Source organism: Culex pipiens, chromosome 1 (genome assembly GCF_016801865.2).
Source record: "Culex pipiens pallens isolate TS chromosome 1, TS_CPP_V2, whole genome shotgun sequence".
Lineage (NCBI taxonomy): Eukaryota > Metazoa > Arthropoda > Insecta > Diptera > Culicidae > Culex > Culex pipiens.
In genome coordinates, this window is record NC_068937.1 from 105606783 (window position 1) to 105633084 (window position 26302).

The 26302-nt window shown below is 47.7% G+C and overlaps 2 protein-coding genes across 3 annotated transcripts in view; one reads left to right on the forward strand and one right to left on the reverse strand.

The window, feature by feature from the left end:
- Positions 1-1642: 1642 nt before the first annotated feature.
- LOC120430170 (titin) lies at positions 1643-6353 on the forward strand. Its single transcript, XM_039595250.2, has 6 exons — positions 1643-1847; positions 2010-2281; positions 2347-3857; positions 3921-5534; positions 5597-5836; positions 5895-6353. The coding sequence occupies exons 2-6, from the start codon at positions 2017-2019 to the stop codon at positions 6003-6005; spliced, it is 3741 nt and encodes a 1246-aa protein (XP_039451184.1). The 5' UTR covers positions 1643-1847; positions 2010-2016; the 3' UTR covers positions 6006-6353.
- A 5695-nt stretch (positions 6354-12048) lies between these two features.
- LOC120430175 (uncharacterized) overlaps positions 12049-26302 on the reverse strand; it is a 28846-nt gene continuing 14592 nt past the window's right edge. Inside the window, exons 2-7 of one of the 2 annotated variants that reach the window (XM_039595257.2) lie at positions 19016-24430; positions 18651-18956; positions 18306-18589; positions 18013-18244; positions 17672-17954; positions 12049-13566 (exon numbers count right to left, since the gene is read on the reverse strand). In XM_039595257.2, the coding sequence (XP_039451191.1) occupies positions 13371-13566; positions 17672-17954; positions 18013-18244; positions 18306-18589; positions 18651-18956; positions 19016-24083 (6369 nt within the window). In that variant the 5' untranslated portion in view covers positions 24084-24430 and the 3' untranslated portion in view covers positions 12049-13370. Of the gene's footprint in view, positions 13567-17671; positions 17955-18009; positions 18245-18305; positions 18590-18650; positions 18957-19015; positions 24431-26302 lie in introns of both variants that reach the window. The other variant, XM_039595256.2, reaches the window with a different exon arrangement.

Below are 26302 nucleotides of genomic sequence, written 5' to 3' on the forward strand. Positions count from 1 at the left end.
AAACTACCGAAATCCTTATCAAAGGGCTTTTGTTAATTTGATTTGGTTAACCGCGGTGGATTTTCTTGAAATAATTCGAACTGTCAAAAATCCACCAAAGCATCTACCACATTGATCGCACAAAAATCTGTGGTAGAAAAGTATCCACCGGTAGATGCTTTGGTGGATTTTTGACAGTTCGAATTATTTCAAGAAAATCCACCGCGGTTAACCAAATCAAATTAACAAAAGCCCTCAAGTGATTAAATGGAGTTTTTGAAATTCTAAATTTCAGTAGACCTTAGATTCAAATACTCGTCAGAATGTGGCTACCTTAAATATATGTATTAAAAGCATTATTAATTCTAAAACGTTAGATTGTAGGGGTGGACCATCCATAAACCACGTGGACACTGTTTTGGAAATCTCAACCGATATATTCGTATATTGGATTGTTTAATTTTATTTACATATTGATACTAAAGCTTATTTTTTATTTCTGATGCATTTTTTCCGGGAAATGTCCATTCAGAGACCTTTTTCTAAAAGATGACAACGATTCGTTGGAGTTTCAATGGTAAAAATCGAAACATTTGTAAAAAATTTCGATTACAAAATAGTTTTAAAACTATAAAATATATTATTAGCTCATAAAATCAACTATATTAAAAGCTTAACAAAGCAAAATGTATGCAGGCTGACGTTTCTGCACACATATCTAGTTTTTTTTTTTTTTTTTTTTTAAAGGTCCTATCTAAGCTATTGTGTTTTATATGTTTATAGGTCCATTTAAAAAAAACTCTAGATATAAGGGGTGTGGTGACGGAACAAAACAAAACAATTTATTTTTTCCATAAAGCCACCTCTCGAGTTCTCTCGCACATCTCACTCTTCCCAATAAGAATTTTAGCTCGAGCCTCGACTCGATTCAGGCTCGATCTCAAGCCAGATCTACTCGAGGCTCGAGCCAAAATTCTCAGTGGGTTTTCGCGTTCGTCAATTGACTGTCATTCTCGAGCAAGCAGCTGTCAAAATTAAACCATGCACGCTGAAACGCGACAACTCATTCACAAGTTTTATGAGATTCTTATGAAACGCAACTAATTCTTCTGCCCAATTTGAATAAAGAAGGTTTGAACAAACAAAAAGTCGATTTTTTTTAATTATTTAGCATTTGCCCTTTTCCTTATTATTTTCGGTTTATTTTATTTTACATTAGCACTGCTCATTCCATACAAAAGCAGGCAAACTGACAAACTGTCAAAAAGTGCGAGATTGTTTGTCATAGTTTAATACCTCCTAAGGAGCAATTTGAAAATAGATATCATGGCGTTTCACGGATTAGGCGAAATCATGAAAAAACACCAGCTTAAAAAATGCATATAGAAAGCATGCTATGCGCCTTGGAATTTATTAACTTTTTTTTATTAATAAATCGGGTGCTTGAATTCAGGCGTAAAGATGAGAGCTTTCAATGCTTTTAATTTGAGCTTTTTTGTTGTTTGCAAACTTTATTTTTTTTGTCATCCCACCGCAGCGCACCCCAGCGGTGGGATGACGCAACAAGTTGAAATATTTCTGGCCTGAGCTTCGGAAACATTGCAACGCGTGTTTTTTCATCCCACCACAAGGAGCACACGAACAAAAAACGAATCAAGCAACCACAACAAAGCAACCAACGATTTTTATGCTGTGAAGAAGCCTCTCCCGTTTGCTCTCGAAAATTCCTCGAATTTTGCGTGGAAAAACTGATTAAAGTGAAATAAAAAGTGTCTTCCCGTTGACGGCAACGATGTATTTTGCTAAAATTACCATAGTTTAGTGCGTGAAGCGGGTATTTTTGCTTGAATTTGCGATTTTACGGGGAGGTAATATTTTTTTTTCTGTTTGACATTTAAAATGTGAGGTTATGTTTGCTGCTGGAGGAATAAAAAATGGCGCCCCTTTTTTGAAAGTTGACTGTGATGACGTCGTTGCGCGGCGGAGTGTTTACTTTTGCTCATCACTTGAACAATTTTTTGATTTCGCAGATTTAAAATGGCTAAAAAGTCCAAGAAAAAAGCGCCTGCCAAGGCGAAACCGGTGAAGGCACCGGCGAAGCCGGTTCCAGTGGAGGTGCCGCCACCGCGAGTCAGCTTCCGGCCAGCTAAACCGACGACCCGGAAAAGTTCCGTGATTATGCTGTCCAGCGCGGAAAACAGTTTGTGCAGCGAACCGTCGCTAATTTTGAACGAACCCTCGATCAGCATCATCGACCTGGCCCGGCCCTCAACTCGGATGAGCATGGAGATGGACATGACCGGTTAGTGCGGTTTGAGTTATTTTTGTGTTGTGCAATCTCTCTGATGTCTCGTAATTTTGTTTTAGATCTTTCCGATCCCCGGTTCAGCACGCGTTCCCCGGCCGGAGACGACACCGATTTGAGCTTGACGAATATTGTTCAAACGCCGGGAGTTTACCGGGAGCGGCCCAAGTCGTCGTGGGCGATGCGCAGAACACGGAGCAAATCCATGGTACCGGCGCCAACGGTGCTGGAGGACGTACCCGAGGAGGTTGGGGAAAGGTTGAGTCGGAATCGTGCCACTCAATCTGGGGAGTTTTCGAAGGTTACGAGGCGTGCCCGCAGTGTTCGTCCTCCGGCCAGATATCTGGAGAGCATCGACGAGAATGCCGTTACGAAGAGAGCTAAAAATTCTAGGAAGAAGACGGTTGTGGAGCAAGAAGTTGAGTCGAGTCTACCGATCGTCACTCCGGCAAAGGTGACGACCAGAAGGAGAAATGTTGCAAAGGACAAGATTGCGGAAGAGGTCCCGATCGAGCCGGAGGTTGCGCAAAGTTCAACTGTGTCTACAAGAAGGCGAAACAAACCGGTTCAACCGGATGAAAACCATAATCATTCCGAGAAGGAGCCGGAAACCGCAGCCACATCAGTTTCCCAAACGACATCCGAGGAGGACTCCAACAAATCTCTTGAAACTGTTTCAATGGTTTCGGTTCGGCGACGTCGTGCAATCGAGCGTCCCCCATCGCCGGAGTATCCTCCGGAAGAACCTGTGTTCACACAAGAACCAGAGCCAGTTCAAAGACCTCTTTCGCCGGAGTACCCTTCGGAAGAACCTGTATTTACACAAGAACCAGAGCCTGCTCCAGTAGTTCCTTCCAGAGGACGTCAACGTCGTGCAGTTGAGAGAATTCCTGCGCCGGAGCCGAATCTTCGTCCCCGTACAAGATCTGCATCCCGAGAACGCCAACCAATCCTTCAGCAAGCCCCAGAAAGTGCCAGTCGACCCAAACGAGCCACCAAAAAGGTCTCCAAGTGTCCGTGCTGCGTCAACGGACAAACTCACCAAGAATCGTCACCGACAACGAAAGCCCGCGGACGTTCCCGGACGCGTTCCGAGCAGCCCCCCGTCGCGCAAGAAAAGCCCGCGCCCAAAATTCGCGCCGGCCGAAGCAAGTCCGTCATGCGGGAACCGGCGCCCAAGACTCCCCCAGCGCGAAGCAAATCGGTCTCGCGCGAATCGTTGAGCCACGTTCCGGTCTATCGGCAACAAGTCGCTGCTCCGATCGAGCCTGCAGCGGTTACCGCCGCAAAGAAGCAATCCGCGGACCAGGACGTGTACGCGTTCGATTCGCCGGGACTGCTTGGAGTAGATTCGGGATCGGAGGCTGGAAAGAGGAAGCGAAAGGGAGCGGGAAATTCCACGGCTAAGAAGAAGCCACGACTGGGGAGTTCGCTTTCGTCCCGGGGGAAGCGGGTTACGCCGGCGAAAAAGACGCCGCTGGCGACGGCCATTTTTGGCACCGATATGCATCGGATTGGGCGCGTAGTGCAGAAGATCGGAGGAGGACCGGTGAAGCAGCCGGCGGAGCCCATGGTGAGTAGTCTTATTCTGAGAGTCTGGTTCAAACCTCTAATCAATCTTTTTACCTTATTTCAGCAAACCGTCAATCTCGATCCGCTGCCACCAGTTTCCCACTCCCGGCCGGCTTCCCCAGTAGTATCGAACTACGACCCGGTCGACGACCGCGACGACAATGACCAAATCGAGGAACCCGTCATCATTCCGCCCTCACCGCCGCGTCCGCAAGTCCCACCGAGCAAAGTGCATCCCCTCATCGAGCGTGTCCTACAGCAGCGCCCGCTCGATCCGGCGGCCAGCCCAGACCGTACCCAGCCGCCGAACGTGACGCTCGGATTCTCCCCCCTGGGGGCGTCCTCGCCGTGGCGAGTTCAAAACGAAAACGTCCTGCCGCGAACGTTCTACTTTTCCCGCTCGAAGGACCTGCTGCCGTCGTACGAGAGCGACGTCGTCGTGCGGGACGAGAATGTGCGCTCGAAGACGCCGGTTGCGGAGCCGCAGGTTTCGCCGGTCAAGCCCGCGGCGGTCCCTCCGATAACCGGAGCCAAGGCCGATGCCATGTTCCGCGGGATTCAGCAGTCGTACGAGCAGCTCAAAGTGACCAGTGAAATGAGCAACAAGCTGATTACGGCCATGCGCAAGTACAAGACGACGGTGCATAACCAGTCGGTGGCGTCCATTTCGGCGAGTGGTGAGTTGCCGGAAGACGAGCGACTCATTGCCAAGTTCCACGAGTACGAAGCGAACATGAAGAAGACCTACCAAAAGCTGAAGCAGTGGTACGAGCGGTCCCAGAAGCAGCTGACGCACTCGATTAGAACGATCGAGCAGGTTTCAGCGGTCCCGAAAACGCTGGCCCAGCGACAGGTTCTGGACAACTTCCGACGCGACTCGAAAGTGTTTCTCACCATGATCAACGAGCTCGAATCCGCGATGAACGACTCCAACGTGGAGAATGTGTCACCGAGGAAGGTGGCGCCGTCCGACAAACCTGCCTTCAAAGACGTCGTTATCCTGACGGAACGAAACTTGGCCAACCGCAATCGAAGCCCGCTGAAAACGTTGGAAATCGCTAACGTCCCAGCGAGGTTCTCACCGATCAAGTCCCCGCTCGTACGAAGCTCGTTCTCGGCGTTCGCCAGCAGCAAAAATCTAAACAAACCTTCCGTCGCAGCACCAACAAGTGCCATCGAAATCGCCGACACCATCGCAGAACCGTCATTCGCTCCCACTGAAGAGCAACACCCCAAGAAGGACCTGTTCGGATTCGAAACGGACGACGCCGAAGAGGCAAGTGACCCGGCCCCCTCAGCGGCCACCCCCATCAAAATCACCAAGAAAACGCTCAAAGAACGGCTCGAAAGCGTCCGCAAAATGCTACCCCCGAGACCGCCCAGTCGCGGAGCGTTTTCGACTGCGTCGCTGACTCGCCGGGAACCCCGCATGCCCAAGGTCATCGACGGTCCCTCCAGCAGCAAACCTCGCTCGGTTCAGAGCGTGTTCGCCTCATCCACACCGGTAGCGAAGCAGAAACGGCCCCAAACCACACGACGCGGTCAGCTGACGGAGCAGGACGCGGACCTTTCGGCGATTGCCGATGAGCCGGCGCAGCCGGCAGAGCAGCAACCCGTCGCGCCAAGCCCACCCGTAGCACTGTTTGACGACGTGGCGTCCACTACGCTCAGTGCGGTGGTACGTTACGACCTTCAACGTTCTTCATCAACCGACTCTCTGACACATTGCTTTTTTTTCAGAACCGCACCTACAGTCGCATCCCCCGCCGGAACCACAAACGCAAGCGCAACGTCTACCTGGCCGATTTGGGACTCAGTGACGACGATGACGAGGAGGAGGACGAGGGTGCGGCGGAACAGCGGCACCACAATGTGGAGGAATCGGAACCGGAAGGGGACGACGGGGCAGCAGGCAAGCAGGCGAAAAAGAAGCGACGCGTTGCGGCGAGCAAGAAAAAGAAGAAGAATGGGGTTGAAGAGGTAAGTTAGCTTGCATTTACAAAGAAACATTGCTTAAACATTAGTGCTCTCTTTTCAGACCAACGAATTCAAGCAGTTTGTGAACGAGTTCAACAGTATGTGTGAAGAGGTAGATCGGTACAAGCTGGTGATTGAGAAGCCCGCCGGTGGAGTTAGGCAGCGCGTGTAATAGTGGAATTTTGCCTTTTAGTAAACCTTTCTATACGACTAAGAAAGAGACATTAAGAGCGAGTGTAAAGACAGAGAGAAAGAAAGCAAGCAGTTTTTGATCCATTTATATTTTCTACAGCTTAACGTTTAGTCAAGTTAGTGTTTTGAGCTAACCCCCAACTATACACGACATGCAGTAGAAGAAGATTATTTTGTAAGTGTTTTATCCTAGAAGGAGTTTTTTTTAGACATGTTTTATATTTAATGCTAATTTTAATCTGCATTATACGTCTCTTGAGTGAACTTTTATTCCATAATAACTATTTGTGTAAGCATCTGTACTATTTGCAATCGAAACGGTGTTGGTTTTATTTTGTGAAAGAAAGTCCAAAGCAGAACGCTGCTTGATTCTGCAACTGATGTCAGTCAAAACGGATGAAGATGAACAACACTTCGTTCCTGAAAATGATCAACGAATGCTTCAAGGTTGCTCGCTTCCGCACCGTAATGGAGTTGGTCGGCGATACGGTCGACAACATGCAGGATGAACAGGGCCGTAAAACTCCGAGCTGCGGGACCTGATCACCGAGAAAAGGGAAGAAGCGCGTCACTAGCTTAACATCAACAGCCAATAAATCAGGTACGCCAAAACCTAAGTATTCCGAAACGTATCCGTGATTCCGATCCTGTTCCGTCGAAGCCTTTGGTGTATGGGACGAACGCAGTAGCGAATGCAAGTATCATTTGCATCGCCCCTAGAAGAAATTCATGTCATGACATGTTGGAGACGAAAGGAGTATACGACGTGCTCTACAGTAATGTTGACAAAACGCCAATCACAACACGGCATGTGTTTACGCCAATGGGAATGTTACGGTTTACCAAGATCATCTATGTCTTGGGTTTGACCCTGAGGCAAACGACTTAATGAATATCTATATTGAAAACTCCCAATTGAACTGAACGTTTAACAAAAGCAAAGAATGTTTATCAGGGAAATCGACAGACTTTACTATTGTTTTCAAAAGCAAGATGGATGTTTTGAGGACAGGACCGGATGGAACTTCTAAACTCGTCCATTACGACGTAAAGGGTCCTAACAACGTCGCCGTACCACAGGCATTTTGGAAAGCCAGTGCGTCCTTCGTAAAAGATCTGTGCACGGTATTAAATTTCTCCGCCACATGATGCCACCATGTTTGACTACTTTGTCAAGCCAAATCCAGTTTGGAAAGGCAACACTTTCAAAGAATATCTCACTGATGCCACTCGCATCAGTGCAATGCTTCCGGTTTCTTCGGCATCGAACACACCTAAAGGGAGATGATTACCAAAGCCCAAGAGCAGTAGCAAAAACTGCTGCGGAGCGCACTCACCGACTAGGGCGATGAGTTTGGTAAACGCAGGATATCCTTCAAATTTGTATGCATTCTAGGTACTTGAAGTTCACATCCGTGTTAGGGAAGCGCCTTTTCGGTGGCCAATTTTATGCGTTTTAGGTACTTGACCTTTATAATTTTTAAATCATTAAATTTTATCGATAATAAAACTATTTCTAGCAAAACAATTGGGCAAATGTCGAAGTGTAAACAAAGATCCTGCTCGTTCCTAATGTAAACATCAACTGACGTGAGCAGGAGAGACTCTTAGTTTACATTTCGACATTTGCTCGTATACATGAGTTCTGCAAAGTTCTAGGATCATCTAGACATCCTAACAAACCACTGGAAAAAAGAAGTCTTGATTAGTTGAGTTATGCCCGAGAACCAGCGAGTTGAAGTTACCGTTCCAACTTGTTTGGAGCCTTGGGAGTTGGAATGTTAAATAGTGATAATCAGCAATTTGGATGGAGTTAGGATCGGGTAACTAACCTGTCAAACATAAGATAATTTATTCGACCTTTTGGAAAAAAAACGTCGAGAATTCGAGAATGGGATTTAAGTGCCCCTCCTTTCCATATTGGAGTATTTCAATTTCGATGCCGCTGGTATTTCGGAAGAAACCGGTGTCCTGCTCCATCGTCGAGGTAAGCGTCTGTTCTCCATGTTAGGGGCGGCTTACTGCAGGTAGAGGTAGCCCCCCCCCTCCCCCCCCCCCCCCCCCCCGAGCGTCTGTTCCCCAGGTTAGGGGCGGCTCGAATCAGCGTCTGTACCCCAGGTTAGGGGCGGCTGACTAACAGTCCCAGTGCCAGGGTGGGACTCTAAACAGTCCTGGTACGACGGTCCTCCGGCGAGACAGGGGGTTGGTGATGGCTACACGCACCCGCCGTAAAACTCAAGTGCAGAGAGCTCCAGATGCGAGCCGATCCAATCGCCGACCCGATTTTCGGGGATCCAGGGATTGGAAACTCGGGACGTGGAACTGCAGGTCTCTCAACTTCGATGGGAGCGACCGCATTCTTCATAACGAATTGCCGGTCCGCGGTCTCGAAGTCGTGGCGCTGCAGGAGGTGTGCTGGACGGGGAAGGACCACCGAGAATTCGGTGGGTATACTATGTATTGGAGCGGCGGCGATACACACGAGCTGGGGACAGCTTTTATCGTGCTGGGTGAAATGGCGAAGCGCGTGATTGGGTGGTGGCCAGTCAACGACAGAATGTGCCGGTTGAGAATCAAGGGCCGATTCTTCAACCTGAGCATCATCAACGTGCACAGCCCGCACATGGGAAGCGACGCCGATGACAAGGACGCTTTCTACGAGCTTCTTGACCGCGAGTACAGGAAGTGTCCGAAACACGACGTCAAGATTGTCATCGGCGACTTGAACGCTCAAGTTGGCCAGGAGGAGGAGTTTAGCCCGGTTATTGGGAGGTTCACCGCTCACCAGCAGACGAACGAGAACGGCCTACGACTCATCGATTTCGCTACCTCCCGAAACATGGCCATACGTAGTACCTTCTTCCAGCACACCTCCCTATACAAGTACACCTGGAGATCACCAAACGACACGGAGACGCAAATCGACCATGTTCTCATCGATGGTCGGCACTTCTCGGACATAATCGACGTCAGAACCTACCGTGGCGCGGACATCGACTCGGACCACTACCTGGTGGTGGCTAAGCTGCGCCAACGCCTGTCTGAGGTCAACAAGATCCGGTACCGTCGCCCACAGCGGTATAATCTGGAGCGGCTCAAGGATCCTGAGGTCGCTACCCAGTACGCGCGGGAACTCGAAGCTGCGTTGCCTGACGAGGGTGAGCTTGCCGAAGCCCCTCTGGAGGCCTGCTGGAGCCATATGGAAGCAGCCATCAACGCAGCGGCATCGAGCGCCATCGGGTACGTGGACCGAGTTCGACGGAACGGCTGGTTCGACGAGGAATGTCAGGCGATTTGGGACGAGAAGAAAGCAGCGCGGGACAAGTGGCTGCTGCGCAACACCCGCGGGAACAAGGAGTCGTACAAACAGTTGCGAAGACAGCAAACCCATCTCTTCCGGGATAAGAAGCGCCGCCTGGAAGAGTTGGAGTGCCAGGACATGGAACAGCTGTATCGCTCCAACGAAACGCGTAAGTTCTACAAGAAACTCAGTCAATCCCGGACTGGCTTCATGCCGCGAGCCGAAATGTGCCGGGATAAGGACGGAGGAATCTTGACGGACGAGCGTGAGGTGATCGAAAGGTGGAAGCAGCACTTCGACGAGCACCTGAACGGCCCAGAGGCGGAGTACCAGGGCGACGGGAGAAACGACGTCAGCGGTATGGTGGACGGCGAGGACGAGCCAGCACCCACGATGAGGGAAGTTAAGGATGCCATCAAGAAGCTGAAGAACAACAAAGCAGCGGGTAAGGATGGTATCGGTGCTGAACTCATCAAGATGGGCCCGGACAAGCTGGCGGCCTGTCTACACCGGCTGATAGTCAAGGTCTGGGACACAGAACAGCTACCGGAGGAGTGGAAAGAGGGAGTAATATGCCCGATCTACAAGAAGGGGGACAAGTTGGAATGTGAGAACTATCGAGCCATCACTATTCTCAACGCGGCCTACAAAGTGCTGTCTCAGATCATCTTCTGTCGTCTGTCGGAGCGAGCAAAGGATTTCGTTGGGCCGTACCAAGCCGGTTTTGTGGAGGGGAAATCGACGACGGACCAAATCTTTTTGCTACGCCAAATCCTCCAAAAATGTCGCGAGTACCAGATCCCGACGCACCACCTGTTCATCGATTTCAAAGCCGCGTACGACTCGGTCGATCGCGAAGAGCTATGGAAGATCATGTACGAGAACGGCTTTCCCGGGAAGCTGATCAGACTGGTGAAATCAACGATGGACGGGGCACGGTGCAGCGTGAAGATTTCGGGGGCGATGTCCGACCCGATCGAATCGCGCAAGGGACTGCGACAAGGCGACGGTATCTCCGGCCTCTGTTTCAACATTGGGCTTGAAGGTGTAATGAGGCGGGCGGGCTTCAACATGCGGGGCACGATTATCAACCGATCCAGCCAATTCATCTGCTATGCCGACGACATGGACATTGTCGGCAGGACGTTCGAGGAGGTGGCCAGGAGGTACACCGAATTGAAGCGGGAAGCAGAGAAGGTTGGATTGAAGGTGAATGTGGCGAAGACGAAATATCTGCTGGCAGGAGGAACCGAGTCCCTTAGGGCTCGCATAGGACCGAGCGTGACGATCGACGGCGACGAGTTCGAGGTCGTGGAGGAGTTTGTGTACCTCGGATCGTTGGTTACGTCGGACAACAACTGCAGCAGAGAAATTCGGAGGCGCATCATCACGGGTAGTCGTGCCTACTATGGACTCCACAAGACCCTACGGTCTGGTCATCTTTCCCGGCGTACAAAGTGCACCATGTACGAAACGCTGATAAGACCGGTCGTTCTCTACGGGCACGAGACGTGGACGATGCTCGAAGAGGACCTGCATGCGCTTGAAGTTTTCGAACGGCGAGTGCTTAGGACGATCTTTGGCGGCGTGCGTGAGAACACTGTATGGAGGAGAAGGATGAACCACGAGCTGGCGCAACTCTACGACAAGCCAAACATTCGGAAAGTCGCCAAGGCTGGCCGGATCAGGTGGGCCGGACACGTCGCGAGAATGCCGGACGCGCTGGATGCGCGCCAACCGAACCAGACTATCAATCCGGTGAAGTTGGTGTTCAATTCGGAGCCGGTTGGAACGCGGCGGAGGGGGGCGCAACGTGCAAGGTGGTTGAACCAAGTGGAGGAAGATCTGGAAAGTGTGGGAGTTCCGCAGCAGAATTGGAGAGTAGCAGCCCAAGACCGAGTTCAGTGGCAGCGCATCTGGAGACAGCTCATGACCCGGGGGTTGTCTGAGCAGTAAAAGTAAAGTAAGTGGTATTTCGGATACTGTTTCAGCGTGAACAACAACAAACCCCATTTATGTTTTTTTTTTTCAGTTTATATTCTCTAATAGCTACTGCTTCAACTTTGCTCTCTGTTTTTTCTGTTTCTTGTTTTTACGTTTTTCTCTTCGCCTCTCTCGCTCTAAAGTACGTTTCTCCACCAAATAAAACCATGAGCGTGGGGGGAAGGAGGCGAACTTAACGCAGGGGGTGGGCAATTAAATCATGCGCGGGTACTTAGTAAAAGTAAAAATAAAAAATAAATATACACTTTTGCTCTTGATTGACACCATACTCAGTTCGATTTAGGGGGCTCTCTCTCTTCGATTAAGTTTAAGTTGCTCGTTTGTTTTTTTTTTTTTGTTTTCTACTGTGTAGGATTGTTTTGTAATTAGGCTCAATAAATAGTGTTTTGTTAGTTGAGGGGGGTTTGGAGGAGCTTTCCTACAGTCCAAAAGATGCTTGCTTGAGTGAGAGAAAAAGATAATCCTGGTGGCGTACAAAATAGGTACACCGTTAAACTAGCTTTGATCTTCTCTTTTAAACCTAAAACGATGAAGACTAGAGAATTGTTGAACCGATTGGTTTTTTTTTTAATATTATAAAGATTATACACAGAGTTTTCAAAAGGTTTTTGCAAGTGTGAATGTCATTTGTTTGTTCATAAAATTTCCTGTTTTGTTCGCGTCAAGTGTTTTTTTTTTTTCATCATATTTTGTTGTTTTGCTTTTGTTTGCTTGTTTATAGTTTTATATATGTTGTATAGTATATATGTGTAACTAATATAGATTGTTTCCTTTAGCGGATTCTAACCTTTTTTAAAATTAAATGCTTTCCCTTTTTTGCTTTTGCTGTGTTTACCATTCATTTACACTTTGCGTAAGTTTTTGTTTGCTTCTGCTTCGATTGCTTTACAGCACACAACGAGATACCTTGTTTTGATACATTTTTGTTTGCAGATACTGCGATTTTTTGTCTGTTTTAATCAGTTTGCTGAGTGTAATATTCTCTTTATGTATGAGTACTAGTGTTGCAGCTACACGGCTCTACCTGTGTGAGAAGTATTTGTTATTTTAAGCCGCGTGCACAACAACGCGCTGAAGGTGAGTTTCATAGTTTGGGAAAACAATTGATACCGATTTTTTATCTTTTCCAATTTGGCTGCTGTTGATTCTTGTGTAGATCTCGTGGTAGCGTGAGAAAGATAATAAAGTTGAAAATTACATATTGTAAGAGTGAAAAGCGTGCAACAGAGAACAATTTATGACAACTGTCATTTGATTTTTTTTAACTTGCTTGTTAGTTTGTATTTTAGTGACTTAAACTTTTTTTCTTTTTAGAAAGTAAATATGAAAGGAATGTTTACACAACTTAATTTTGTTAACCTTCAAAAGTTGACCAATGTTGTACACTTTTCACTCGTACTAAACCAAATCAAATTTGGAAAGGATTTATTAGAAACCTAATTTTAATCACAATTTTAGTTTTTTTAAACCTAAAGAAACAATGAACACAAAAAAAAATCTGGACGATGGCACCATCAACAAAAACTTTACACAAACAAAAAAAACGAAAGAAACCAATAAACCAAACGAACTCAACCGAACTACGCTCACCGAGAACAATTTTTGGTAGATTTTTAACGCTATTCTACAGAGCTTTATGGGTGTGTGCGTGTAGTAATAATTTTGGTGCATGTTGTTTTGTTTATCCCGTTCTAATATTGCTCAACTTTCTAGTGAGAATTACTACACACTATCGCTGATTAAACTCTGCTGCTTTCCCGGTTATGGTTAGAAATATATATAAGAGATTTTAAATGCTCGCTCTTTGTTGTTCGATTTTCAATTACGGCACGTTTTTTTTTTGTTGTTCACTTTCTGGCCACGATAAAATAATACTTTTCCAAAAGAAAAAAAAAACTCAGTAAAGTGTTGCCGAAAAAAAATTTAAAATCACACTTTTGCAACATGGCATTCTCATCGAAAAAAATAAACGAATGGAATATGAGTGGAAAATATTAGCGCGTAAGTCCCTGTTCTGATCTCTCTTTCTCTCGCTCCTCCTTACATCTGGCTCTCCTTCCGCCACTGGAACGTGCCGGATTTGACGCCGATGCTGGACGAGCCCTGGCCAGAGCTGCCACCGCTGCTGCTCAGCATGTTGTTGGTGCGCCGAATCAGCTGCGCCGCGGAGTCGATCCGGTTGCGGATCAACCGCATGGCCGGGTTGGTGGCGATGCCACTGCGCTTGGAGGATTTGCTGCGAAAAAGAAGGAGCAGGGCGATGCGGATTAGAATATTTCTGGGGCAACATTTGAAAAGGGCGCATAAGCATTTTGACAGCTGCAACTATTTTGCAATTTCACAGGCAATGGGCAACTATTTTACAAAACCCATGGTGGTAAATGGTAGCTGGGGAGGTCAGCTATTGCTTCCCATTTTGAAAAAAGTTACCTGAAGCTTGAGAAAAAGCTAAATAATTCAAACTGTCAAAATGCTTATCCGCCCTTTTCTCGTGGTGCTCCAGATTTGTTAGTGTGACGTAAAGATAAACAAATGACAGAGGCAGAGTTGAAATCGCTTTTGTTTAAGATTTTTTTCAACGTTTTTTTTTTTAAATATTGTTCTTTGTCGTACTGGTCATGTCTGCAACATAACCACCAAAACCTTTTTTTGTAGATTTCTTTAAAGTTTCACGCCATTTCAATTATATCCATGATTATATTGATGTTGAAAAAATTGGTACCATTCATAAACCACGTGGACGCTTTTTTGGGAATCTCATTTAATTCCAAATTTATGCAATTCATGAGCAAAATCGAGTGTCCGAAATTCAAATCAGCTTTTATCAGTGTCATTTTAGTCATTTTAATTTAAAAATTCTGCTGAAAAATTGTTAGAAAATGCATATTTTGCATCATTCTCTTAAAATTGACTGTAAATTCGGACACGGATCAAGAAACTCCCTCCCCGGTGCTTAAAGTGCGGTGAAACCCACTTCACCAAAAGGTGCAGTCTTCCGCGGAAAAAACGCCCAGCGGTACAAAGCGCGCGTCAAGTGGCGAGAACTGTGGTGGAAACCACACGATGAATTTCTGTGGCTGTGCCACCCGGAAAAAGTACCTCGAGGAGCAGGACAAGAAGAAGAAGCGGCGGAGCGGTTCCATCGACCAACCCAGCGTTTCCTCCCGGTTGGGAAGGTTCGTACGCTAGAGTAGCCGTAGGCGGTTCTCCCCCCGGGACAAGCTGATGCTTCCGGTGATGATCTCTTCACGCTTCCCGAGTTTTGCGCTCGTGCTAGAGAGATTTTCCATTGTTAGAATATTAGATTACATCATAAACCACGAGGACACTTTTTTGAAAATTTCAACCGCAATCGTCAAAATTAAAAAGGGTCAAGATTTGCGGTTCAGAAATCAGAAATCACTCACTCATCGCCGAACGAATTTTTGCCGACTGGAGCGCGGAACCATTCGCGAGCGCACACGACTCGCTTCGCTAGCTTCCAGCAATACAAAATTTGTACCTCTTTGCCTGCTCCGTCTGTCGACCTGAGTCAGAGAGGAGATAGTAGCAAGGCTGTATATCATAGGTACTCGCGATCTTGCTTTGCATTAGTGTGAGTGCATGGCTCCGTGCCACTAAAACCAAAACAATAACAAACGAACAATGGACCGTGCCAGGAAAACCAAAACATAAACAATGTCAGTGTCAGTGGAGTGAGAGAGTCAGAGGTAACGATTTTGACAACCGCACTACTACACACTCAATCGCGAGTACCTTAGGTAGAAAGCAGGCCCGTGATACTAACGTAGCTTGCTGAAGCCGCCACCAAATGTTTGGTGGCGCTGTTTCGGGAATAACATTTCAGAGGGTCACAAATCAAAATATAATAAGTCTTATTTATTTTTTGGAAAATAATCCTGTAGCTGCTCAGAATGATTCTTTTCATTAAAATAAACCATAAATGCCGCCAACAACAATATATGTTTAGCATCAGGTCTCAGGAAAAGCTTCCCAGCAGGTGTCTTTTTCAAATCCTCTGAAATGTCTTCCGCAAATTCTTATTTGGCCAATAAACTTACAGATCATCATAATGTTAATTTAAATCTACAATTTGAGGCGGTTAAACCAATATGTAAGCTCACCCATGTTGTTGGGAAACCTTAAGAGCGAGTCCACGAACAGGGCATAGCCCATTGTTAAGGACGTTGTGGGGCTCACGTTGTGGGGCTTTACAATCAAGCATGTTTTTGAGTCAAACAAACCAACTTCTATGGTACCCCGTGGTTTGAATGTGTTGGAAAATTTTCGACAAGAAAGCCAGAATAGCTGTTTTTAGACATAAAAGTTCAAATTTAGAAACTAATTTTGTTGTTTTGTGTCTATTCCTACTGAAACAAATAAAAAATATTCAAATATTGTGCAAAAACATTGCTAAAATCACTTCTCAATTCACCCCATGTGTCTCGATTTGCCCCGGATAATGGTACACATTTAATTTCATTTTAACTAACGAAACAAAAATAAAGAAAAAAAAAATTCCTTTCGATTTCGCGCCCTTTTCGTCATGTTACTCCCCATAATTTTGACACTAGACACCAAAACTTTGGTACTTTTTAGGCTTCAGTGACATTGTATGCAGATGACAGCCGAAGCATCCCCGTGGTAGAAAGCCATGAGTGTCAGTGGAGTGAGAGAGTCAGAGGTAACGATTTTGACAACCGCACTACTACACACTCAATCGCGAGTACCTTAGGTAGAAAGCCATGAGATAGTAGGTCCTTTCCAGTACCGCAGAATTCTGCAATGCTGCAGCAGAGCGTTCCTGTACTTTTCTGCACCAAAAGTAACTTTGCTCTCGGGAAAAACAGAAGTAGCAGCAAAGGTAGCCTTTTCTCTCTTCTGCTGCCCTCTGAGAAGTGTAACCAAGGTTACCAGGTCTGAAGAGAAAAAAATCTGGCAAAAAATCTGGGAAAAATCTGGCAAGCCACTTTTCTCAAAGTAATAAGCAATTTTTTGTTCAAAAACAGTGTATTTTCACTTTTTATACATAATAGCTTCACAAAATAAACAAAATAGGTCAATAAAACAATGTGTGGAAGAAATAAAAAAATATTTTTTTCTAATTGGCCCTCAAAAAAATCTGGCAATGCCAGATTTATCTGGCAACCTGGCACCCCTGAGTGTAACGCTCTGATCAGTCTGACGGTTGAATAAAATCAAGCTGAAAAAGGCCTATCGGGGCGTAAAATTACCCACTGAGAAACCTGAAACCACTAAAGGTAACCTTCTTAAATATCCCCCTCCTTTTTTTGTCCTCTTGCAGAAGTTCTGCAAAATAGAGAGTTGCAGAACAATACGGAAACGCGTTTCAAAAAAGTTACTTTTGCTGGCTGCAGAGATTCTGCAATTTTTCGGGCACGGGCGCTCTTTTGGTCTGCACTACCAGAGTTTGCCGTAAATTTGTATCATTTGTATTTGGCATGGAGAAAATTACTGTCAAATGTGTCTTAAAAGTTTTGTTTACAACAAAGCTGCGAAGTATTTATAATAATTATTATTTACAGCGAGTTAATAAATGATCAAAACAAAACCGATCGCAGACTATTTTGAGTCAACTTTGAGCGACATAGCGCAATCGGTCTCTCTGAGCCATTCGCTGTACCATCCTATTGTAGTGAGAGGGAGAGCGAAACAGAGAGTATTCGGTAGCGATTGTGGAAGCGAAAAAACGGTAGGAATGGATCAGGGCAGTTAGACATCGCGTTTGATTTGTGCTCGCGAGTGAAAGGGTCTGTTTTGAGCAATCAAGACCCTTGAGCAGGATTGTCAGATAAATCTGAATAAGCCAGATTATTCAAGTGTCTGCCAGAATAAAGATTCACCCTTCCCTGTGCCAGATATTGACAGATTTTGCCAGATTTTTTACTCTTGCCCATTTAGATTTTTTTTTTATTAGAATGAACGAATTTAATTGAAAATAAAAAAATGAATGTGTATTTATTGAAGAAAATGCAAATTCACCATTTTTGAGGCCATAAAATCAGTTAAACCATCTGAATTCTACAAACGTTTGAATTAATTTATATCCTCCCTTCTCTTCACCATTCAGAATTGTTATATTTTCGGCTGCCAGATTTTACCAGATTTTTCAAATTTTGACCTGGAAACCCTGGCCCTTTAGATTAAATACATTTCGTACTCGATTATCACAAATCCTTGCCATAGATTCACTTCAGAAAATAACACGAAATTTAAATTTTAAGAATTAAAGAATCCCAGAGGGTCTAACTTTTCCAATACAATTTAAAATTTAAAGCGCTTTTCCATAGAAAACTACGCAAACAACCCAGTCAACTCACCCGCTCTGCTGCGGCTCCTTCTGGTTATTCCCCAGGATGATCCGCATGTGCGTGTCCCGCGCAAAGTGATTATCCGGCGGGTGCATAATCGTACTGTTGTTCGACAGGCTAATGTTCATCTCCTCAAACTGCTTGCCGAGCAGCGCCAGCGACGACGGCGGCTGGTTCTGGCCCGGCGAGCTAATGTCACTGCTGGGCGAGTGGGGCGGGGTCGCGTACAGTGGTGACATACACCCCAGGTCGAACAGGTCCGCGTCGTTGGGGTTCATCCGCATGCTGGACGCTGCAAAATAATCGAAGTTTAGTGTTGTCAATTGAAGAGATTGAAGACAACTTGCCACCATTCGACGAGTGAATTTCTTCAACGTTGGGCAGCATTTGGGAGTGCTTTTTGGTGCCGCCGTACTTGCTACCGCCGGTACTGCCACCGGTGCTGCTTCCCATCTGCTGGTGCTGCTGGTGCTGCAGCTGCTGCTGCTGCTGGTGGTGGTGCTGCTGTACGATGTGATGCGACTTGGAGTTGTGATGCCGGGAGTGCTTCTGCAGCTGCTGCGTAAAAGACATTGGCGCTTGCTGGAAACAAGACGGTAATAATGAGTGACTACGCCTTCAGTAAGCTAAGAGCAGAACCCACCTCATTACTGCTACCGGTGGACTGACTAGAGATGACACTTTTTCGCTTCTGCAAGCTGCTGTTGTCGGACTGCATCGTGTTTTCGTAAAAGTTGCTGTTCTGGGTGCCGCCGATGGCCGCCGTGGACGCCGACGAAACGTTCAGCGAGCTGCTCGGCATCAGAAGGCTCGGGTTGGGGAAGGGTCCGGACGGGGACGGGTTGTGGATCGAGGACGACGGCGGCAGCTCGTCCGGCGACTTGAGGTTCAACCCCTGGTGCAGCATCTTGCCACCGTCGAGATCGTCTGAAAGAAGGAGATATTTGTTAGCTGGGATGAAGAACGCCCACAGCCGTTGCCAACTCACTTTTGGTATAGTTCTCCAGTATCCGGAGCACGTTGTTACGGTTCGATTTGGCGGCCAGCTTGATCGGGGTGCGGCCGCAGTGATCCGACTTGTACGGATTGGCACCGTACTTGAGCAGATACGTGACGCACTTTTCATGACCTTCCTGGGCGGAAATGCCCAGCGCGGTCGCTCCCTGTTTGCACGCGTGATCCGGAATCGCTCCGTAGTATAGCAGCAGCTGCATTACTTCGTGGTTGCCCTGCCAGGCACAGGAGTGCAGAGGCGTGCGAGACTCCAGGTCCATGGCGTTTACGTCGGCGTTACCTGCAAGAGTTCCACAAATTAGAATTAAACGATAAAAGTTTCTAAACTCAACAACCTACCCAACGTAATCAACAGCTTTACCATTTCGGCGTGACCCTGCCAGGAGGCCACGTGCAACGCAGACCGTCCCTCACTGTCCGGAACGTTCACGTCCACGTTCGAGTATTCCAGCAGGAACTTAACAACCTTGAGTTTATTCTCCAGAGCCAAAATGTACAGGGTGGTGCGCGAGTCGGCGTCCTTTGAGTTGACATCGCAGCCGTACTTGAGCAGCGTCTGGACGCACTCAAAGTGACCCTCGAGGCAGGCCAACCGGAAAGCAGTCTTGCCGTCGTGAGCCCGCTGATCGATACACGCTCGGTGTACGTTGAGAATTGCTTCAATGACCGCGTTGTGACCTTCCTGAGAGGCCAGATGAAGTGCAGCCTTACCCTCATTGTCACACTCATCAATCTTCGCTCCGGACTCCAACAGCTGAATGCAAATGTCCGCGTAGCCCTCGAAAGCCGCGTAATGAAGTGGCGTCCAGCCGGCATTGTCACGATGAGTCTCGTCCAGGCCACGATCCAACAGTTGACGCACCGTTTCCAAGTTACCTTGCGCTGCCGCCACACTCAGCACGGTTCGACCTTCCGAGTCCATGCAGTCGATGCCACAGCCCCAGAACAGCAACAGCTTCACCACGTTGGCGTGTCCCGAAGTGCAGGCCGCCCACAGCGGAGTCCTTCCCATATGGTCAGCCATGTCCGGATCGGCACCGTTCTCAAGCAGCAACTCGCAAATCTCCGAGTTACCCTCGAACGAACTCACCAACAGCGGTGACATTCCCTCGTTATCCGTCTGGTCCGTGTTCGCCCCATACTCCAACAACGTAGAAATGACCTTACTGTATCCAGAACTTCCACACAACGCCGCCACGCAAAGCGCATTCCTTCCATCCAAATCCGTATGATTCACATCCGCTCCGCTCTCCAGCAAAATCTCCACGATATCGTAATGCCCCATATAGGAAGCGGCAATCAACGAGGTCCTGCCCTGCTTATCAATCGAATTCACGTTCGCCCCAGCCTCGATCAAGATCTTCACAATGTCCTCATTGCCACTCCACGCCGCAGCCCGCAACGCCGTCCTGCCCTCCTTATCCGCACGATCAATCGCACAACTCCCACTCTCGATCAACAGCTTCACCACGTCCGTATGACCACCCCACGAAGCCGACCTCAGCGGAGTCCACCCATCCCGGTCCGCGTGATTCACGTCAATCTTCCTGAACCGCCCCGTCCCATCGTTCAGCGGCTGCCGGTCCTGCAACAGCAGCTTCACAATCTCAATGTGTCCATTCCGCGCGGCAATGTTCAGCGCCGTCTGCCCGTTCAAATCCTCAATCTCCAAATCGATCGGATCCTTGCACGCGTTCAGCGCTCTCTCCAGCAGCATGTGATTGCCCTCGTTTGCCAAGATGTGAATCAACGCCTTGCCCTTGTGCATCTCCGCGTCGAACATGTCGTACTGCACGCGATCGTTCTGGATGTCCGACTTGGAATCCCCGATCGCGCTGCCCCCATCACCCACCACTCCCACACTTTCGCACTGGTCCACCTCGTGCACGTCGTAGCGATCGACCAACGCCGACGGTGTTGGCTGCAGCTGATCGAGGTTGATCGACTTTTGAAGCTCCTGCTGGCAGCTCTTTTCGCTAGAGATTAGCAGCTCTGCCAGCTCGGAGTCGATGTTCTGTGAGCGGTCCGATAGCACGGGGGAGTTGATGGCGGACGATTCGCACGACAGGACCGTGTCCGCGTTGTTGATGCCGGTTTCGATGAGCAGTTTAAGGACTTTGCAGTCGGTCGGGAGGTTTGGTTTGAAGAAATCGTTCAGGAAGCCGTTGAACTCTTCGTTGAGTTCGGCGTTTAGGTAGCGCTCGAGCATGAGTCGGGTTTTGCAGGCCAGATTGACGTCGTTTTTGCACTCATCCTCGCAGAGTGCGCAACAGTTGAGGAGGTTCGTGTAGAAGCAGTCGCTCAGGTTGGATTTGGTTTCCAGGAGGATCAGGAGCAGATCGAGGTTGATGTGCTTGTTGGTGAGATATTCACCGGTTTTGATCAGGTGGTACAGATACAGGCGTAGCTTGTTGGGACAGAGCTGGTCCGCGACCATGGTGTAGTACATGGACACCATGACGTGGCCTTCGTTGAGATCACACAGGAACTTTTTGGTGGAGAACTTTACGTCGATAAGCCAGTCGCAGAACGAGTTGTGGAAGATTTTTAGGGCGCCCGGATTCCGAGGGCTGTACTCGATGATGTTGCGCATGAGGTCCAGTCGCTTCTCAAACTCGTCCATCTCCAGCGAGTAGTTGTGGGTGCGCAAACAGTTGTACAGAAAGTATTTGTCCACGTAGTTGTTGCACACGAGCAGGACGTTCAGCATGGGTCGTATCTTGTTGTATTGCTTCTTGTTGAAGGACTTTTGACAAATGTACAGGTACAAACCGTTGAGGGTGCACGGAATCAGCTTGATTTCGCGGAATGTGAAAAAGTTTTCCTTGATGCCGGTCAGTACCTTGTGCAGGTAAAGCAGACATCCGTTGGACTTGATGTAGAGCTGGTTCAAGCTTTCGATTATATCTTTGGTAAGATTGATGCCACGAAAATCCGTGTTCAGTCTGTTAATAATGTACTGCTGCACGTCTTTAACAACATGGCTCTTACGCAAGTCGTCGAGCGTGAGCTTTTTGTAGCCCGTAAACAGCTTTGTAATGTTTTTGTTCTGCTTTTTCGCGGTACAAACCATAAACAACCACTTGGGCATCAGGTGAATGTGGTTCGACAGCAGCTCGGCAATGTTTCGACTCTTGGTCACCTGCTTGCCCTTGAGCGTCGAGATCAGATTCCCGTCCTGGATGTAGTTCTCATCGATCGAGTCAATCAGCAACAGCAGTGCACTCTTCGGCGGACTCAACTCCAACAGTGGGAACAAAATCGCCTTCTTGAAGCAATCGTCCGGATTCTTCTCAATGCTGTCCACCGTAATGGACTCGAAAATGTCCGGATTGCTCAGCAGCATCTCGTAGTACCCGTCGGCAATGACCTGCCGACAATTCTTCGACTTTGGCAACGGCGGTGGAATCGAAGCTGTTTCCGACGGCGGTGCCACCTCCTCCTGCTCGGGAGATTCCTCCTTAGGCGGCGACGCCACCACTGGTTCCTCAAGCTTCTCGTCCTCGTTAATCTCCTGCGCAATATCTTCGTCCAGCTTCATGTCGGAAATGTCCGCGATACCTTCCCCTGCCCCGTCCAAAATTTCCTCCTCTTCGAGTTCAACCTTCCCACCGTCTTCCTCCTGCGGCGAACTCGCAAGGCTCTTCGTCGGCGATCGAATCTTACTCCCAATCGCGACCGGAATTTTCGAACCTCTCCTGCCGGGACTCCCACCGGCCTTGTCCCGCTGCTCTCCGGTCTTTTGCAGCGGCGGATGTGTCGTATACGGATACGCCGGTGCCTCCTTGTCGCGGCTCAAACTTTCCACCGGCTCGGACTGCTGGCGGCAGACCTTCTTCTTGGAGCAAAACTCCGCAACGCGCTCGTTGAGCTTAATCTCCGACAGGATCACGTCTTCGAGCTCCTTGTCAAAGTCGGTGTCTTTCGTCTGGTCCGCTTCCGGCAGGGCCTCGTTGCTGCTAATGTCCTGGGGAGGTTGTTCATGCTTGGTGGTTTCCACCGCTACTTCGGTGAGATCGTTCGATGTGGAGCTCGTGTTGTGGGCTGTCGTTGGGTTTATGCCGCCCACGAAGCTCGAGTGACTGAGGATTTGCAGGATGATACTGCGGATGAACATGCTGAGACTGTGGCACTCTGGGTTTTGGGAGTTTACAAAGTAGCAGGCGAGTAACCGGCGGTTGAGCATTCCTTTCGTGCCAGACGTGCCGTCGATGATGTCGTTGCAGATTGAGGTTTTGCCGGAGCCGTTGGAGCCGAGCACGAGGTAGCCCAGCGAGGGCAGATCGAGGCCTCGGTTCGGAGCTTGATGGGTGGAGGTTGCCCGCGGGAAGAATCCCGAACTGGACGCCACACATTCAGCAGCACCTTCCGGGGGAGGAACCGGGATAGGTTTCTTCGAGGCACGCTGCTCCAAGCACATGGCAATCTTCTTGAGAACCCACTCCCGGTTCAGGTAGGCCTGGACCGCCGACGACGGTCCGAGGGACAGCTCCTGCGGTCTACCGTTCTGTATTAGGCTGGAAGTTTCTCCGTTGATTAGAGTTAGCGGAGGTTTCTGCTCGCCGAGAGGTCCGTCCAGATCTAGCTGTTCGTTGTCCTCTTGGCTTCGCTCGGTTGACCGATGCCGGTGCAGGCTGGTGAGCATCTCCAGCTTTTCGTTACACTTGGCTTCCAGCTCGTCGAGCGACTCGTTCACGTCCAGATCCAGGTTCTTGTCCTCGTCTTCATTCGCGAGCGTTTTGTACCCGAGCAACGACTGATCGATGCCTTCCGGATGTCCGGAGCCGCCGCCGTTTAACGAATCGTTCAGCACGTTCTGTTGCACCAGATTTGCAAAGTGCTCCTTCCGCGCCAGGTAGGAAAAGTTCGAGCCCTGGTACTCTTTGTGCAGTTCAATTTTCTTGTGCATTTGGCTGGTGTCCTTGAGAAAGTCCCGTATTCGGCGATCCTCCAGCTCGGCGTTGATGATCTTGACGTCCCGCTCGGAGGCCGCCGCCGCTGCAGCACTATTGTTCAAGTTGTCATCTACGTTGATGGAGGACACGCGCGTGGGAAGTGGTGGCCGCCCCTTCGGGGTCGCTCCCTGCGCTGGCTTTGGTCGTTCGGACTTTTTCAACGGCGTCGCGTACAGACTGTCTTTGCTGTGCAGCGCCAAATTGTTCTGAATTTTGTTATTGTTTTCAACCTGTTGGTGCTGCTGCTGCGGAGGTTGCTGTTGAACTTGTACGCCCGAGGCACCTCCACCGCCACCACTTGGGCCGTCTTCTTCGTCCATGGCCGGAGGGGCCGACGGGGCAAACTCGTCCCCACCTCCGTTGCGCATTCGCTCGTGACACGGCAGATTCTCGTAGATATCGTCGGCGTTCATTTTACCGTTGGCAAGTTTCCCGTTCAGGGCCGACGACATTGCGGGGCGGACACGCTCCACTATTTGCTGCTATTTCGTCTCTTCTTAATTGATTCTCCAAACTCTGGACCAGTTTGGAACGACGCGCTTAGTCATATTTTCTCGCCACGGACGCCGCCGTCGTTGTCGTCATTAGCCGCCAAAACTGTAGCATGTGTGTGAAACGAAATTTATACTTTCCGCCACAAGTGGCACACTCTCCGCGGAACGAAGAACCCTTTGCTGGCCGAATTATGCGTACAGCTTAAGCCGTGTTACTTAATTTTTGCTGCTTCTGCTACTGCTGGTGGGTCGTCTCCAACGAGTCGTCGACGGCACCACTACCGCAAAAGGCAAAAGTGTGCGCCCTAAAAATAGAAAAAAAAAGAAGAAAAGAAGCACTCGATGAGAAACGCGCAAAACTAGAGAGATGCGATGCGTTGGGCGCGACGTGAAGACATTATAGTTTTGTGAAAATTACATCATAATGTGTGTGTGACTGTGGAAGAGGTACTAAAGTCGGGCGAACCAACAGTCTTGTTCTTTAACTCGCGAGCCATCAATAAAAAGCACGGAAAGAAGCACTTCTTCGCTCGTCTAGTAGGACTGATCGATGTGGGCCACTGAATGAGCGGTGGAGGTCTCTTCCCCCCTAAGCGGGAAGTGGGAAAAAGGGGAGCAACGAGGGAATCCACTTGTGGTCGGTCGGTCTACTATACTATTATATGCTATGATGTATAAACAGCAAAGTATTAAAATCACAGGCAGCGGCACAACGTGGTTAGCACAGCTCAGCATTAAACTGATGATGCGTCCGTCGGCATCGTCGGCGTGGAGGGACGTTATCGAAGACGAGACGACACCACACTTAGCGGTGAGAAAAAGGGTTTAATCGTCGTTTGAGAGATTTGTTGACGAGCTGGAGGATGTGTGGTAAATGTAGGCTGATTTCAATATGGGGAACTTTTTCTTCTTAAAAATTTGCCAACGATCTTACAATACAAGAATCGCAAGTCCGAATCAATTTAGTTTTTGCAAAAAAATAGGGGATTGTTTTTTGTGTATAGTCTATGTAGCCAGTTGCCCTCGATAATGACATTTAAAAAAAGCGTAAGTGCTTTAGTTTTTTTTTTTTTTTTTTTTTTTTTGTCGTAATTTAAATATCGGTGTATCCTGAAGCCGTTTCATCGTATCAAAAAGTGGTCTAAGACAAACTTGAATATGCACGTTTATGTCTGAAAAAAAGATGTCCAACTAGCTGAAAAACTCTAAATTTTATGAACATTTTCGATCCAACCTTGCCATTGCAAAAATTAAAATCAGGAAAAAATATTTCTCAGTGCTATTCAATTAGCCCTCATTTTTGAATCAACGGTTTCTCGGAAAATATGGATCCGATTGTTAATGTAAAAAAACCCTTTGTTATTTGTTTTAACCATTGCTTTTAAATTTATTATCTGGCCTTTTTGAAATGTGTGTCGTGATTTCAAAGTCCTTAAAAAATCATATGAATGCGAAAACTTCAATCAAAAAATACAAAATAAAAAATCGCAAAAAAGAGCCCTAGAGCCTATCTCAATTATCAATTGAACCATCGAGGAAGGGACGCAACAAATATATTACTCAATTGAATAAAACTAAGACACAATTGAAAATATTTTTTTCGTCGCTATTTTTAGACCACGTTTTCCACTTTTTCATCGAAACCGACTACTTTATCGACTTCATTTTGCTGGGCGAGATAGGACGCCGTCTATTTTTAGACGATGACTCAGCACTTTTTCACTCTTGCACTTAAAAAAACCAGATGGCAGCACGATGTAACGCCACGTCCCTATTCTTCGTATGTTCTTATATAGATTCATCTTGAAAGCTTTCCAATTCGGTTCACCAAGCTTTTTGTGGTGAATTCTGGTCGTGTTGAAAGTTCAATATTTGCCTAACGAGTATGCAACCAGTAAAGTTCTTGAATTCAACTTTGCATTCAATATTGCATTTGTCCTGTTCTTATGTTCACAGATTCCAATCAAGTTTCTTGGATTCTTATAGCATTCTTAATCCTTCTAGTCAACTAAGCCTCGATGGCCTGGTGGTTAGCATTATTGTCTGCAGACCCAAAGGACGGGGGATCGAACCCCGCCGCAAGCTAATGTATTTTTCGTTCATATTCAAGTGTTCAGAATTCCTTCTTTCCATAATTTCTCGATAGGAGCAGATGGGAATCGAACCCAGAACCTTCC

What these genes read in the sequence shown, in the direction of transcription:
- LOC120430170 (XM_039595250.2), top strand. Translation starts at nt 2,017, where the DNA reads ATGGCTAAAAAGTCCAAGAAAAAAGCGCCTGCCAAGGCGAAACCGGTG. An exon ending in AGCAGCCGGCGGAGCCCATG is followed by an intron (nt 3,858 to 3,920) that starts GTGAGTAGTCTT and finishes ACCTTATTTCAG; the next exon opens with CAAACCGTCAATCTCGATCC. An exon ending in CCACTACGCTCAGTGCGGTG is followed by an intron (nt 5,535 to 5,596) that starts GTACGTTACGAC and finishes CTTTTTTTTCAG; the next exon opens with AACCGCACCTACAGTCGCAT.